At 43.3% G+C, this 17,688-nt stretch overlaps 1 protein-coding gene across 4 annotated transcripts in view; it reads left to right on the forward strand.

The window, feature by feature from the left end:
* The window catches only part of NEK1 (NIMA related kinase 1), a 208,340-nt gene that overhangs the window by 119,878 nt on the left and 70,774 nt on the right, over positions 1-17,688 (forward strand). For all 4 annotated transcript variants that reach the window (XM_068278807.1, XM_068278809.1, XM_068278808.1 and 1 more), the window contains 2 exons: positions 555-734; positions 2,208-2,270. In XM_068278807.1, the coding sequence (XP_068134908.1) occupies positions 555-734; positions 2,208-2,270 (243 nt within the window). The remainder of the gene's footprint in view (positions 1-554; positions 735-2,207; positions 2,271-17,688) is intronic.

The following is a 17,688-nucleotide window of genomic DNA, read 5'->3' on the forward strand; positions in this document are numbered from 1 at the left end:
CATGTCTGAGCTTTGTGATGACCACTTTAATGCTTTCACTTTGCTGTTTTTCAGCCATTTTGTTATATGTTTGGAGATATGCTTTAGATCACACTCATTATGGAAACTTCTCTACTATTAAAGTGGCTTTGAATCCCCCCAAAATTTGTAGAATCTTAGAAGAGCGCTTTCAAAATCGCTCAATAAATCACTCAGGGCTTGCGATAGTTCTTGCGATTTATAATGTGAGCAAGGCCTGAGATCGTCAGCCACTGTACCACCTACCAACAGTTCAAAGTTTGTGGATAGCCACTCACTAGCTAAACCCAATTACTGAGACACTGATGTCTTTATTTGTCAGATTTCTGAGGATGCTTGGAGTGATTTGAGGCCAGATTTAGGAAACCCTGCTATAGCGTAAACATACAATTCTGAAGCTGCAAAGCTCTTTGATCCTGTTATTGTGGTCTTTGATTATGATAAAATTTGATCTGATAGCTGCTGCTTTATGGCAGATTATATATTCGATTAGGTTTACTTTTTATTATTAATAATACATTTTCTTGGCATTTCAGTTGGCAGCTCGGGGCTTCAAGAATCCTAATGTGCCTTGTAATGTGGGTGGAGTAGGCCCTGGCTCCCCCAGCCATTCAGCCCATGGAGATGCTGGAGGTTCCCCAGTCAGAGGGCCGCCTCAGGGTAAAGCGAAAGCACCAGCCATCTCTATGACCTCTGCACTGAAAAATGTTGGAGCTGTAAGTTGATGATTGGAAGCTCATAACCCTCAGGTTTTCAGATTTGTACAGAAGTTTGCTTGCATACAGAGACACATTACATAAGGCCACTGTTGGATTCTTTTAAATAACAGCAAAACTACCTTAGTTAAGGAACTGACAACCTGATACGGTATAATTCTTTCCGGATCTATTGGTATTGCAATCCCCAAAATGCTTACACTCCTAGATACCATGTTGTTACAAGCGTAGACTTTCTAGAATGGCAATAAAGATCCTGTCTTGCTGAAGGCAGGACCTCATAAGCGTTTAGTTGTACCTAGGGGGAGGTGGCCCTGCCCAGCCATTTTGGTTTGTGAATGGGCGGTCGCCATCTTTCCTAACTAAGTGGTTAAAAACATACCACCACTCAGCCTTTCCAAAGACTGATTTATTCGGTTAGGGGTTGCTTTCTATACTCCAATTCCCCGATCCTTGTTTTACACTTCTCACAGGCTACCACAGTTTTAGGACTCATGTTGTCATGTTATTATGTTATTATGTTATTACTTTATTAATTTGCACTGTACTCACAGTACCTGATGTTGTAAACAGCAATATACTTCATGGATCATTACTGTAACTGTAATGTCACTCTGGTACTATGTTAAAACCAATAAAAATTATTGAAATAAATAACAGCAAAACCACTTTTAGAAGAACTAGTGATGTCCTACATGTTACATCCTATAAAATATCTCCAATTTAAAAAGTAGCCTGGTTAATAGAGATGGTCAATGAGATGCAAATAATCCTGCTTGCATACAATTTTTATGCAGTTAAGAATTGGGTCAAAATGTATTGATCTAATTCCATGTTACGTGCAATTTGCATGGCGTTTGTGAGCAAGCTGAAATAATTTGCATCAAATTAACCATCTTTACTGGTTAACCTTTTTGGGGCTATGTTGTTTTTACCTGAATGGGGTTGCAGAGTTCTCCCAAGGCTCTTTAGCTGGGTGCACCACACGGCTAGTTTTGGTGAGCACCCGTCTGTCATCGGTTCACCTCCTCCTCTGCTGTATGCAGAGTTGCACAGAGAAGCGCTAGTCCTGTATTCTCTCATCTCACCCCACCTGGCTACTTTTTCATGCCACCCGGCTACTATTACATGCCACCTGGCAGGAAAAAATTTCTGGGGTCACCGATTAGTTCCATTGTGTCTTTCAGCATCTGAAACTTAAATGGTTGCTTTGCACAACTATACTTTCCATTTTTACTTGTCTTTCTTTTAAGCAATCCTGATAAATCATCTCCATTGATTTCAGATACTGTGTAAACTGAGATGGGCTGAGCTCAGAATACACATGGTCTCACTTTTCACTTCCTTTATGGCAAAACGCTAAACATTTTTCATGGTGCTTTTAACTTCTATTAAGTTAGAAAACCTGTAGATTTCCCATAAGACATATTTGTGTTCTGTTTTCACAGGAGATGTATGTTTTTGTTTTTGAAGGTTGAAGTGACAGAAATCAGGGATACCGCCGAGGACGCCAAAAAAACAGAAACCTCAATCCAAGTTAGTATTGACTCTTTTCTATGGTTCAGTCATCTAGGGGTTAACTGCAAAGGAAAGCTCCATAATTTCTATGGTTCAGTCATCTAGAGGTTAACTGGCTTCATCTGGTCTTTATGTTAACCCCTTGATCTAATTGGCAGGTACTACATATTATGGAAGTTTTAGTTAGCACAAAGCTTTTGACTAGAGTACAAGATTTTTTTTCTGGTAAATAGTTCCAGCTCACTGCTTTTTGTAGAAGGGATTACTTACACAATGTTCTAAAATGGGGTGCTTCCTGATCTCCTATCTCTCCCATTAAGATTCAATGGGGTTGATGCACAAAGCTTTGATAATATCATTGTTACCACCGCCAGCAAGTAACCATGAGTTACACTATAAGCACAACCCGTGGTATTCAAGTACTGCAAATGTTGCTATGGTGGTGGTTAGTAACGCCATTACCGCTCGTGTTGAGTACCGCTAATATGGAAAATCACAGTAACCTGCTGTCTGTAGTAAAAGTAATATTGCCATGCGTTGTCTGCACACAGCAATATTACCGCAGATTCTTGCATCAACCCCATCGTGTGATACTCTTCATTGGTTAGGATGAGTGAATTGATGTGAGCACCTCTACAGTCCAGATGTGTTTTTTTAATTCATTCGTCCTATCATTTTTGTAATAATTTAGAAAGATATTCGAAGCTGTATATGCAAGCACTAATTAATTTTAGTATGTTTTTACCCCAAAAATGGCATGTTAATGGAAGAGGCATACTAATAGTGCTGGTAGACCTTCATATTCAGAAATTGTGTTGGCTTTCAATGAGCTTTAAGTCTCTAATGTGCATTTTACAGGTAGTAGTAAAAATGTAAAAAAAAATGTAAAAAAAAAAAAACTCACCAAAACAGAGAGAGGTAAAGTAATCCACGAATTTCTAGGTTCTCTAAACAGTCTTTTTTCACTGTATGCCGGCCAAACATAATACATTATGTTTTATGACCCTTTCATTTGAAAAACTAAATTGACATGTTCGTCTCATTCTGTTTCACAATTAGACCTAGCAGTTTATTAACGTATAGTGTTTTAGAAATGCCTGTATTTTAACAGTGAACAATGCTGTCACATGACCAACACTCCTGCTTTTTTGGCAGGCTCACCTTCACAACCTTCAGGAGGCCTACTGTCAGAACCACTCCCCTCCCAGTCTAGCAATGTTAAAATGGCAGTGTCTAAACCTTTCGTACGTCAGGTGATGTGGAGCAATATGTGCTTTAGCTGCATCACGAAAATAGCAAATACTTAATAGAGTACTCGGGGGATTTGTATAGGATACGTGTTCCCTGAACAGGGTTAGGCCCCTAGCGCACTAAAACATAACTTTTATTAGTTCTATTAAAATCAGGTATATCAAAGGTACAGCATTTATAAAACATAAACAGCTGCGTTGGTGTTTGACACTAATGTGTCACATATGTATCATATCACTGGGATGGATCACTTTCAGGTAGATAAAGATTGTACATCTATGTGCATGTGTCATGGAGAGGAAAAGGCTCTCCTCTCCAGCACCTATGCACAGCTAGTACATGCACAAATAGGACCTGCTGATCACACCCTCTTGCACCAAACACAGGTATAATGGACAGTAGGGGATCACACCATGCAAACAGTGTACAAAATTACAAATAACTCGACATGTTTCGGCTAAACGCCTTCGTCCGGAGTGAATACATATATACAGTGCTGTGCATCAAACATATACAGTGCCCCTGCCCCACATAACTGTCAGCATATATAGCCCCTATCAGAGCTGAATGCCGCCCTTAACTCACAGTCTTATATACTGAGCATTTCCTCTCTCCCCTGGGCGTCGCCCAGCAGGGTGTGTCCTACCTGTCCATCATGTAGTATATCTCATTCATTATCCAGGGTTCTCCTATCTCCCCATAGTTCCTCCATATCCCCCCTATTATCTGTGCATATGGCTGCATGTTAAAGCAATCTGATCAGCGCATTTGTCACCTATAAATCATGATCAGGCGTGCATAACTGTTAGACATTCGCCCCGATTTTTTCCTCGGGAGTCCCTCTTTTTGCTCTGTCTCATGCACCTTCATCTGCGCATATGGCTGCATGCTAAAGCGGCCTCAGCGGCCCATTTGTCCCCTATAAATCATGATCAGGCGTGCATAACTGTTAGATATTTGCCACGATTTTTACCTCGGGAGTCCCTCTTTTTGCTCTGTCTCATGCAACCTTATCTGCGCATATGGCTGTGTGCTACAGCGGCCTGGTCGGTGCATTTGTCACCTATAAATCGTGATCAGGCATGCATAACTGTTAGGTATTCGCCCCAATTCTTTCCTCGGGAGTCCCTCTTTTTGCTCTGTCTCATGCGGCCTTATCTGCGCATATGGCTGTATGCTAAAGCGGCCTGATCGGTGCATTTGTCACTTATAGATCATGATCAGGCATGCATAACTGTAGGTATTCGCCCCGATTTTTGCTTTGGGAGTCCCTCTTTTTGCTCTGTCTCATGCACCTTCATCTGCGCATATGGCTGCATGCTAAAGCGGCCTCAGCGGCCCATTTGTCCCCTATAAATCATGATCAGGCGTGCATAACTGTTAGATATTTGCCACGATTTTTACCTCGGGAGTCCCTCTTTTTGCTCTGTCTCATGCAACCTTATCTGCGCATATGGCTGTGTGCTACAGCGGCCTGGTCGGTGCATTTGTCACCTATAAATCGTGATCAGGCATGCATAACTGTTAGGTATTCGCCCCAATTCTTTCCTCGGGAGTCCCTCTTTTTGCTCTGTCTCATGCGGCCTTATCTGCGCATATGGCTGTATGCTAAAGCGGCCTGATCGGTGCATTTGTCACTTATAGATCATGATCAGGCATGCATAACTGTAGGTATTCGCCCCGATTTTTGCTTTGGGAGTCCCTCTTTTTGCTCTGTCTCATGCGACCTTATCTGCGCATATGGTTGTGTGCTACAGCGGCCTCAGCGGCGCATTTGTCACCTATAAATCGTGATCAGGCATGCATACCTGTAGGTATTCGCCCCGAGTTTTACCTCGGGAGTCCCACTTTTTGCTCTGTCTCATGCGACCTCATCTGCGCATATGGCTGTATGCTAAAGCTACTTGGCCGGCGCATTTGTTACCTATAACTCACGGTTAGGCATGCATATTGGTTCATCCCGATTTTAACCTCGGGAGTCCCTCTTTTTGCTCTGTCTCATGCGGCCTTATCTGCGCATATGGCTGTATGCTAAAGCGGCCTAATCGGTGCATTTGTCACTTATAAATCATGATCAGGCATGCATAACGGTTAGATATTCGCCCCGATTTTTACTTCGGGAGTCCCTCTTATTGCTCTGTCTCATGCGACCTTATCTGCGCATCTGGTTGTGTGCTGCAGCGGCCTGATCGGAGCATTTGTCACCTATAAATCGTGATCAGGCATGCATAACTGTAGGTATTCACCCCGAGTTTTACCTCGGGAGTCCCACTTTTTGCTCTGTATCATGCGACCTCATCTGCGCATATGGCTGTATGCTAAAGCCGCTTGGCCGGCGCATTTGTTACCTATAACTCACGGTTAGGCATGCATATTTGTTCATCCCGATTTTAACCTCGGGAGTCCCTCTTTTTATATAAGCTAGGTAGTGCCTCTCATTATATAAGTGGTACGCAATACCACCCAGGCGTCTGTATATCTATATATCCGACAGCTTTATGGTATATTCATTAGAGACACACTCGACAGGGGGCACCTTTTCAGGCAAACTGCAGGGAAGGAGGGGGGGAGGAGGAGGGAGAGGGAGAAGGGGGGGATAGAGGACAATGCTCATGGTTTACAAGTACTGTGCTCTAGGCCCCTGCATTAGGGCCAAAATCAGACCAAAAAGCTATATATACATATAAAATATCATTTTTAGAAGAGTCAGTCTCACACATATATCCTTTTAGATTCACACTATACAGATCGCATCTAGTCCAAAAAGGGTGCATACGCAAACCCCTCATTTAGCCCATTCGGAGCCATACAATTCAACCGGAAAATCCACTTTGCTTCAATCTGCTTGAGGATTTTGTCATGGTTCCCCCCTCTACTGTTCCTAATGACTTTCTGAATGCCAAAAAATTTGATGTTAAAGGGGTCCTCCTCATGAATTGACCTCATATGTCTAGACACTGCTGTTTCTCTTTTATTCCTGATATCGCCCACGTGTTCCAGAACTCGTGATTTGAAGGCCCTCCCTGTTTCGCCAACATACAATTTTTTGCACGGGCATATTGCACCATAAATCACACTCTCTGTGTCACAGTTGATAAATGTCAGAATCTTAAAAGTGCGAATGTCACTGGAGTCCTTGAAGTTTTTTGTCTGCAGAATATTTTGACAGGCTTTACATTTCCCGCATTTGTATGTGCCAATTGGTTTCGGAGGTAGCCATGATCGTACTGGGGCTGGTTCCACCAGATCTCTTTTAAATTCGCTGTGTACAAGCTTGTCCCTTAGGTTCTCAGCCCTTCTATAAGTCACACTAGGTCGTGTGGGCAAAATCTTGCAGAGATCCTTATCCTGATGCAGGATCGGCCAGTACCTCTTGATGATATCATGAATTTGATGGGATTGGGCAGTATACGTTCCTATCAATCTCGGGAACTTCTCTTTCTCTGTGATTTTTTGGCTGTTCGTATTCAGGAGTGACGTACGGTCAGTCTCTCTCGCCCTGTCGTATGCTTTTTTCAAAACAAAATCTGGGAAACCCCTGCTCTTAAATCTCTCTGTAAGACCTTTACTTTCCTTCTCAAAATCACTTTCTTTTGAGCAGTTTCTTTTTGCTCTTAAAAATTGACCCACTGGTATCCCGGCCCTGAGAGATCGCGGGTGGGCACTTTTCCAGTGCAGGAGGGAATTTGTTGAGGTCGGTTTCCTGTATATTGTGGTTTGGATGCTTCCATCCTTTTCCAGGGTTACTGTGAGATCCAGGAAATTTATACTGTTATTACTGATCTCATGTGTAAAGAACATTCCAATTGTATTGTTGTTTAGACACGTAACGAAGTCCTTGAAGATGTCCACCGACCCGTCCCAGATAATCAATATGTCGTCTATAAAACGCCCCCAAAAGAGGATGTGTGATGTATAGAACGACAAATCCTCACCAAAAACGATGACATCTTCCCACCACCCGAGAAAGAGATTAGCATACGATGGGGCACACGCCGTCCCCATCGCGCTTCCTCTTACTTGATGGTATACCAATCCCTCGAATCTGAAAAAATTGTGGGTCAATATGAACTCCAGGCTCCTGAGCAGGAACTCTGTATGGGCCTTCATGTGTATGCCTCTCGCCTGTAAAAAGTGTTTCGCGGCTTGTATACCGAGGTCATGCCTGATACTGCTATACAGGGCCTCAACATCGAGGCTTGCCAAAAAGGCTGTCTCGGGAATTCTGATGTCTTGTAAACGCCCCAGCAGATCCTTGGTGTCCCGTATATACGATGGTAACGTTTCCACAAACGGCCTGAGGAAACCATCCGTATATATGCTTAGCTTTTCTATTAGGCTCCCCCTCCCGGAGACTATTGGTCTCCCCGGTGGTGGGTTTTTTCTTTTATGAATCTTTGGGAGAGCATAAAAGACTGCCATTGTGGGGGTTTCTGCGAACTTTTTCAGTACCGTAAAGTCGTCCTTGTGTAGGCCTTGGGATTTCAGCCCGTGTTCCAGCAAAATTTGCATCTCTTTTTGAAATTTAACAGTCGGATCATCTTTTAAACATTTGTATTGTTCCCCATTTTGTAATAGCGACATACACATATTCCTATACACATCCTTGTCCATTACTACAATATTCCCCCCTTTATCCGCGGGTTTTACCACAATGGTTTTCTCAGCCCTCAGAAAGTCGAGGGCATTCCTTTCTTCCCTGGACAAGTTGTCACTTTTAAACAATTTTTTCTGTTGGACCTCTTTTTCAAGATTTTTGAGGTCGCGTGTGACCATATTTATAAAGGTGTTAATATGTGTATATTGCGCCATAGATGGACAGAACCTACTTTTTTGGTCTAACTGACTAGTTGGTGCCATCACACCAGTCCCCTCTATGTTCTCCTGCAATAAATCAGTAAGATCATTCAGGGCCCGATTTTCAGCTGATGCCTCATTTCTGGCCCTCACTGTGGGGTTCACAAAATATTTATGCAATGCTAATTTCCTTGCGAATAAGTTGACGTCCTTAACCCACTCAAAAGCCTGGAAGTCAGTGTTTGGGACATATGTGAGGCCTTTTTCCAGAAGGCTAGTAACATTGCTATCAAGGGTAGTGGAGGACAAATTTATCACTCTCAATCTGTCTGTTTGGTCGGTCATTGTATCGTCTACCAGTTGTTCACTGGGTTTCCCCGTTTTCTGCCTGTGTATCCCCATCTGTCTCGGTTGCGTAAGTGTCGGGGCAGTGATTTGGAATTGCCCGTTGGCTGTTCGGTTTGTAATAAAAAACTGTTCTCAGCCTCACTTGTTTCAGATTGGGGGTTAGCTTTTGGTTTTGGGGTTTTGGGTGGCTTTTTTGATCTCGGTTTTTGTCTACCCTTTCTGTTTCGTCCCCTTGGGAAGTTTGTTTCGGATTGGGACTCACTCTCTGTTTCTGTAGCAGTAGAGTCACCCTCTGTGTCACTTACACCCTTATTATCAGGGTATTTACCTTTATTCCAATCAAACACACAACCCTTGTCAAAGTCACCTGTGTCTCTGATGAACTTTCTCTGTTTTCTCGACTTAATGTCGTCTTTATGTAAAGCGACTTTTGTTTGTAATTTATTTTCAAATTTCGAGAAATCAGGGTGTTCACTTAATTTCAACAATTCCTGCTGTTCCCTGCAGAGTTTGGTCGCTACCTTATCTGCCACTTTTTGTTCTTGGTCTCTAAGGAGGGTCATCAGCTCAAGTGTCTGCTTTGTCTTAAGATTATCCCATTTTTTCATAAACTCAGCGTCATCTCTGTGTGAATGTGGTAGTACTAGATTCCTTAGGCCTCTCACAGTAATACCCTTTTTAAGATATACATTATAACTCGCCACTTCCCATGATGCTCTGTTATGTTCTTTATAAGTCTGAAAAATATTCACAAACTGTGGTTCAATATTAACTTTATCTGTCACTGGTCTATGTTCATTAGCTTCCGATAGGGTTACTGAAGGGCCTGCAGAACAAAAACAATCGATTGCCTCTGAAGTCAGGGTATCAATTGTTGGTAGACCGATCAATATGGTGGACATGACTACTTTGCTTTTTCAGTCTGATATATCGTGGAGGATCAAGAAAATAGCAAATACTTAATAGAGTACTCGGGGGATTTGTATAGGATACGTGTTCCCTGAACAGGGTTAGGCCCCTAGCGCACTAAAACATAACTTTTATTAGTTCTATTAAAATCAGGTATATCAAAGGTACAGCATTTATAAAACATAAACAGCTGCGTTGGTGTTTGACACTAATGTGTCACATATGTATCATATCACTGGGATGGATCACTTTCAGGTAGATAAAGATTGTACATCTATGTGCATGTGTCATGGAGAGGAAAAGGCTCTCCTCTCCAGCACCTATGCACAGCTAGTACATGCACAAATAGGACCTGCTGATCACACCCTCTTGCACCAAACACAGGTATAATGGACAGTAGGGGATCACACCATGCAAACAGTGTACAAAATTACAAATAACTCGACATGTTTCGGCTAAACGCCTTCGTCCGGAGTGAATACATATATACAGTGCTGTGCATCAAACATATACAGTGCCCCTGCCCCACATAACTGTCAGCATATATAGCCCCTATCAGAGCTGAATGCCGCCCTTAACTCACAGTCTTATATACTGAGCATTTCCTCTCTCCCCTGGGCGTCGCCCAGCAGGGTGTGTCCTACCTGTCCATCATGTAGTATATCTCATTCATTATCCAGGGTTCTCCTATCTCCCCATAGTTCCTCCATATCCCCCCTATTATCTGTGCATATGGCTGCATGTTAAAGCAATCTGATCAGCGCATTTGTCACCTATAAATTTATAGGTGACAAATGCGCTGATCAGATTGCTTTAACATGCAGCCATATGCACAGATAATAGGGGGGATATGGAGGAACTATGGGGAGATAGGAGAACCCTGGATAATGAATGAGATATACTACATGATGGACAGGTAGGACACACCCTGCTGGGCGACGCCCAGGGGAGAGAGGAAATGCTCAGTATATAAGACTGTGAGTTAAGGGCGGCATTCAGCTCTGATAGGGGCTATATATGCTGACAGTTATGTGGGGCAGGGGCACTGTATATGTTTGATGCACAGCACTGTATATATGTATTCACTCCGGACGAAGGCGTTTAGCCGAAACATGTCGAGTTATTTGTAATTTTGTACACTGTTTGCATGGTGTGATCCCCTACTGTCCATTATACCTGTGTTTGGTGCAAGAGGGTGTGATCAGCAGGTCCTATTTGTGCATGTACTAGCTGTGCATAGGTGCTGGAGAGGAGAGCCTTTTCCTCTCCATGACACATGCACATAGATGTACAATCTTTATCTACCTGAAAGTGATCCATCCCAGTGATATGATACATATGTGACACATTAGTGTCAAACACCAACGCAGCTGTTTATGTTTTATAAATGCTGTACCTTTGATATACCTGATTTTAATAGAACTAATAAAAGTTATGTTTTAGTGCGCTAGGGGCCTAACCCTGTTCAGGGAACACGTATCCTATACAAATCCCCCGAGTACTCTATTAAGTATTTGCTATTTTCTTGATCCTCCACGATATATCAGACTGAAAAAGCAAAGTAGTCATGTCCACCATATTGATCGGTCTACCAACAATTGATACCCTGACTTCAGAGGCAATCGATTGTTTTTGTTCTGCAGGCCCTTCAGTAACCCTATCGGAAGCTAATGAACATAGACCAGTGACAGATAAAGTTAATATTGAACCACAGTTTGTGAATATTTTTCAGACTTATAAAGAACATAACAGAGCATCATGGGAAGTGGCGAGTTATAATGTATATCTTAAAAAGGGTATTACTGTGAGAGGCCTAAGGAATCTAGTACTACCACATTCACACAGAGATGACGCTGAGTTTATGAAAAAATGGGATAATCTTAAGACAAAGCAGACACTTGAGCTGATGACCCTCCTTAGAGACCAAGAACAAAAAGTGGCAGATAAGGTAGCGACCAAACTCTGCAGGGAACAGCAGGAATTGTTGAAATTAAGTGAACACCCTGATTTCTCGAAATTTGAAAATAAATTACAAACAAAAGTCGCTTTACATAAAGACGACATTAAGTCGAGAAAACAGAGAAAGTTCATCAGAGACACAGGTGACTTTGACAAGGGTTGTGTGTTTGATTGGAATAAAGGTAAATACCCTGATAATAAGGGTGTAAGTGACACAGAGGGTGACTCTACTGCTACAGAAACAGAGAGTGAGTCCCAATCCGAAACAAACTTCCCAAGGGGACGAAACAGAAAGGGTAGACAAAAACCGAGATCAAAAAAGCCACCCAAAACCCCAAAACCAAAAGCTAACCCCCAATCTGAAACAAGTGAGGCTGAGAACAGTTTTTTATTACAAACCGAACAGCCAACGGGCAATTCCAAATCACTGCCCCGACACTTACGCAACCGAGACAGATGGGGATACACAGGCAGAAAACGGGGAAACCCAGTGAACAACTGGTAGACGATACAATGACCGACCAAACAGACAGATTGAGAGTGATAAATTTGTCCTCCACTACCCTTGATAGCAATGTTACTAGCCTTCTGGAAAAAGGCCTCACATATGTCCCAAACACTGACTTCCAGGCTTTTGAGTGGGTTAAGGACGTCAACTTATTCGCAAGGAAATTAGCATTGCATAAATATTTTGTGAACCCCACAGTGAGGGCCAGAAATGAGGCATCAGCTGAAAATCGGGCCCTGAATGATCTTACTGATTTATTGCAGGAGAACATAGAGGGGACTGGTGTGATGGCACCAACTAGTCAGTTAGACCAAAAAAGTAGGTTCTGTCCATCTATGGCGCAATATACACATATTAACACCTTTATAAATATGGTCACACGCGACCTCAAAAATCTTGAAAAAGAGGTCCAACAGAAAAAATTGTTTAAAAGTGACAACTTGTCCAGGGAAGAAAGGAATGCCCTCGACTTTCTGAGGGCTGAGAAAACCATTGTGGTAAAACCCGCGGATAAAGGGGGGAATATTGTAGTAATGGACAAGGATGTGTATAGGAATATGTGTATGTCGCTATTACAAAATGGGGAACAATACAAATGTTTAAAAGATGATCCGACTGTTAAATTTCAAAAAGAGATGCAAATTTTGCTGGAACACGGGCTGAAATCCCAAGGCCTACACAAGGACGACTTTACGGTACTGAAAAAGTTCGCAGAAACCCCCACAATGGCAGTCTTTTATGCTCTCCCAAAGATTCATAAAAGAAAAAACCCACCACCGGGGAGACCAATAGTCTCCGGGAGGGGGAGCCTAACAGAAAAGCTAAGCATATATACGGATGGTTTCCTCAGGCCGTTTGTGGAAACGTTACCATCGTATATACGGGACACCAAGGATCTGCTGGGGCGTTTACAAGACATCAGAATTCCCGAGACAGCCTTTTTGGCAAGCCTCGATGTTGAGGCCCTGTATAGCAGTATCAGGCATGACCTCGGTATACAAGCCGCGAAACACTTTTTACAGGCGAGAGGCATACACATGAAGGCCCATACAGAGTTCCTGCTCAGGAGCCTGGAGTTCATATTGACCCACAATTTTTTCAGATTCGAGGGATTGGTATACCATCAAGTAAGAGGAAGCGCGATGGGGACGGCGTGTGCCCCATCGTATGCTAATCTCTTTCTCGGGTGGTGGGAAGATGTCATCGTTTTTGGTGAGGATTTGTCGTTCTATACATCACACATCCTCTTTTGGGGGCGTTTTATAGACGACATATTGATTATCTGGGACGGGTCGGTGGACATCTTCAAGGACTTCGTTACGTGTCTAAACAACAATACAATTGGAATGTTCTTTACACATGAGATCAGTAATAACAGTATAAATTTCCTGGATCTCACAGTAACCCTGGAAAAGGATGGAAGCATCCAAACCACAATATACAGGAAACCGACCTCAACAAATTCCCTCCTGCACTGGAAAAGTGCCCACCCGCGATCTCTCAGGGCCGGGATACCAGTGGGTCAATTTTTAAGAGCAAAAAGAAACTGCTCAAAAGAAAGTGATTTTGAGAAGGAAAGTAAAGGTCTTACAGAGAGATTTAAGAGCAGGGGTTTCCCAGATTTTGTTTTGAAAAAAGCATACGACAGGGCGAGAGAGACTGACCGTACGTCACTCCTGAATACGAACAGCCAAAAAATCACAGAGAAAGAGAAGTTCCCGAGATTGATAGGAACGTATACTGCCCAATCCCATCAAATTCATGATATCATCAAGAGGTACTGGCCGATCCTGCATCAGGATAAGGATCTCTGCAAGATTTTGCCCACACGACCTAGTGTGACTTATAGAAGGGCTGAGAACCTAAGGGACAAGCTTGTACACAGCGAATTTAAAAGAGATCTGGTGGAACCAGCCCCAGTACGATCATGGCTACCTCCGAAACCAATTGGCACATACAAATGCGGGAAATGTAAAGCCTGTCAAAATATTCTGCAGACAAAAAACTTCAAGGACTCCAGTGACATTCGCACTTTTAAGATTCTGACATTTATCAACTGTGACACAGAGAGTGTGATTTATGGTGCAATATGCCCGTGCAAAAAATTGTATGTTGGCGAAACAGGGAGGGCCTTCAAATCACGAGTTCTGGAACACGTGGGCGATATCAGGAATAAAAGAGAAACAGCAGTGTCTAGACATATGAGGTCAATTCATGAGGAGGACCCCTTTAACATCAAATTTTTTGGCATTCAGAAAGTCATTAGGAACAGTAGAGGGGGGAACCATGACAAAATCCTCAAGCAGATTGAAGCAAAGTGGATTTTCCGGTTGAATTGTATGGCTCCGAATGGGCTAAATGAGGGGTTTGCGTATGCACCCTTTTTGGACTAGATGCGATCTGTATAGTGTGAATCTAAAAGGATATATGTGTGAGACTGACTCTTCTAAAAATGATATTTTATATGTATATATAGCTTTTTGGTCTGATTTTGGCCCTAATGCAGGGGCCTAGAGCACAGTACTTGTAAACCATGAGCATTGTCCTCTATCCCCCCCTTCTCCCTCTCCCTCCTCCTCCCCCCCTCCTTCCCTGCAGTTTGCCTGAAAAGGTGCCCCCTGTCGAGTGTGTCTCTAATGAATATACCATAAAGCTGTCGGATATATAGATATACAGACGCCTGGGTGGTATTGCGTACCACTTATATAATGAGAGGCACTACCTAGCTTATATAAAAAGAGGGACTCCCGAGGTTAAAATCGGGATGAACAAATATGCATGCCTAACCGTGAGTTATAGGTAACAAATGCGCCGGCCAAGCGGCTTTAGCATACAGCCATATGCGCAGATGAGGTCGCATGATACAGAGCAAAAAGTGGGACTCCCGAGGTAAAACTCGGGGTGAATACCTACAGTTATGCATGCCTGATCACGATTTATAGGTGACAAATGCTCCGATCAGGCCGCTGCAGCACACAACCAGATGCGCAGATAAGGTCGCATGAGACAGAGCAATAAGAGGGACTCCCGAAGTAAAAATCGGGGCGAATATCTAACCGTTATGCATGCCTGATCATGATTTATAAGTGACAAATGCACCGATTAGGCCGCTTTAGCATACAGCCATATGCGCAGATAAGGCCGCATGAGACAGAGCAAAAAGAGGGACTCCCGAGGTTAAAATCGGGATGAACCAATATGCATGCCTAACCGTGAGTTATAGGTAACAAATGCGCCGGCCAAGTAGCTTTAGCATACAGCCATATGCGCAGATGAGGTCGCATGAGACAGAGCAAAAAGTGGGACTCCCGAGGTAAAACTCGGGGCGAATACCTACAGGTATGCATGCCTGATCACGATTTATAGGTGACAAATGCGCCGCTGAGGCCGCTGTAGCACACAACCATATGCGCAGATAAGGTCGCATGAGACAGAGCAAAAAGAGGGACTCCCAAAGCAAAAATCGGGGCGAATACCTACAGTTATGCATGCCTGATCATGATCTATAAGTGACAAATGCACCGATCAGGCCGCTTTAGCATACAGCCATATGCGCAGATAAGGCCGCATGAGACAGAGCAAAAAGAGGGACTCCCGAGGAAAGAATTGGGGCGAATACCTAACAGTTATGCATGCCTGATCACGATTTATAGGTGACAAATGCACCGACCAGGCCGCTGTAGCACACAGCCATATGCGCAGATAAGGTTGCATGAGACAGAGCAAAAAGAGGGACTCCCGAGGTAAAAATCGTGGCAAATATCTAACAGTTATGCACGCCTGATCATGATTTATAGGGGACAAATGGGCCGCTGAGGCCGCTTTAGCATGCAGCCATATGCGCAGATGAAGGTGCATGAGACAGAGCAAAAAGAGGGACTCCCAAAGCAAAAATCGGGGCGAATACCTACAGTTATGCATGCCTGATCATGATCTATAAGTGACAAATGCACCGATCAGGCCGCTTTAGCATACAGCCATATGCGCAGATAAGGCCGCATGAGACAGAGCAAAAAGAGGGACTCCCGAGGAAAGAATTGGGGCGAATACCTAACAGTTATGCATGCCTGATCACGATTTATAGGTGACAAATGCACCGACCAGGCCGCTGTAGCACACAGCCATATGCGCAGATAAGGTTGCATGAGACAGAGCAAAAAGAGGGACTCCCGAGGTAAAAATCGTGGCAAATATCTAACAGTTATGCACGCCTGATCATGATTTATAGGGGACAAATGGGCCGCTGAGGCCGCTTTAGCATGCAGCCATATGCGCAGATGAAGGTGCATGAGACAGAGCAAAAAGAGGGACTCCCGAGGAAAAAATCGGGGCGAATGTCTAACAGTTATGCACGCCTGATCATGATTTATAGGTGACAAATGCGCTGATCAGATTGCTTTAACATGCAGCCATATGCACAGATAATAGGGGGGATATGGAGGAACTATGGGGAGATAGGAGAACCCTGGATAATGAATGAGATATACTACATGATGGACAGGTAGGACACACCCTGCTGGGCGACGCCCAGGGGAGAGAGGAAATGCTCAGTATATAAGACTGTGAGTTAAGGGCGGCATTCAGCTCTGATAGGGGCTATATATGCTGACAGTTATGTGGGGCAGGGGCACTGTATATGTTTGATGCACAGCACTGTATATATGTATTCACTCCGGACGAAGGCGTTTAGCCGAAACATGTCGAGTTATTTGTAATTTTGTACACTGTTTGCATGGTGTGATCCCCTACTGTCCATTATACCTGTGTTTGGTGCAAGAGGGTGTGATCAGCAGGTCCTATTTGTGCATGTACTAGCTGTGCATAGGTGCTGGAGAGGAGAGCCTTTTCCTCTCCATGACACATGCACATAGATGTACAATCTTTATCTACCTGAAAGTGATCCATCCCAGTGATATGATACATATGTGACACATTAGTGTCAAACACCAACGCAGCTGTTTATGTTTTATAAATGCTGTACCTTTGATATACCTGATTTTAATAGAACTAATAAAAGTTATGTTTTAGTGCGCTAGGGGCCTAACCCTGTTCAGGGAACACGTATCCTTTAGCTGCATCACCCCACACAAATAATCCAAACATTTGCATAACGGTTTTCTCCTGTCGCACTCAAAGCGTTTAAGAGTTGCAGCCACTGGGACACGCTCAAGAGGCCACCCTGCGGTGTTAGGGAGTCTTGCCTTGAACTCATTACTGAATAGCTACTGACCCTTACATAATACACAATTATTCTATGGGTCCTTCCTTGGCAAGACAGTTATAGTGTAAACCACACTGAGTGCCCACACTTCAAGTGCGGATACACCAAACATCTGCGGGCCTTTAGCTCAAAACCACATAATTTAGAACACTACCACCTTCAAAAAAGTTAGCCCAGGCCTTGCTTGCCAGTTCTGAAAAATGTCTTTATTGTGAATATCAACCACAGATATGTATCAAAACCACAATTTAAAGGGACTCCGACCAGTGCAGAAACTATGGAAAGATGCATATCATTTTAAAGCTCTCTTTCTCCTCTTTCCAATGATATATAAACATCCGCCCTACGCCTTTTAGTTTTCGCTATTTTCGTGATTGAAATTGCCGCGGCCGCGATTTCGATCGAGAAAATAGAGAAAACTAAAAGGCGTAGGGCGACGATTT

The sequence above is a fragment of the Hyperolius riggenbachi genome, chromosome 1, assembly GCF_040937935.1.
Source record: "Hyperolius riggenbachi isolate aHypRig1 chromosome 1, aHypRig1.pri, whole genome shotgun sequence".
NCBI classification, from domain to species: domain Eukaryota; kingdom Metazoa; phylum Chordata; class Amphibia; order Anura; family Hyperoliidae; genus Hyperolius; species Hyperolius riggenbachi.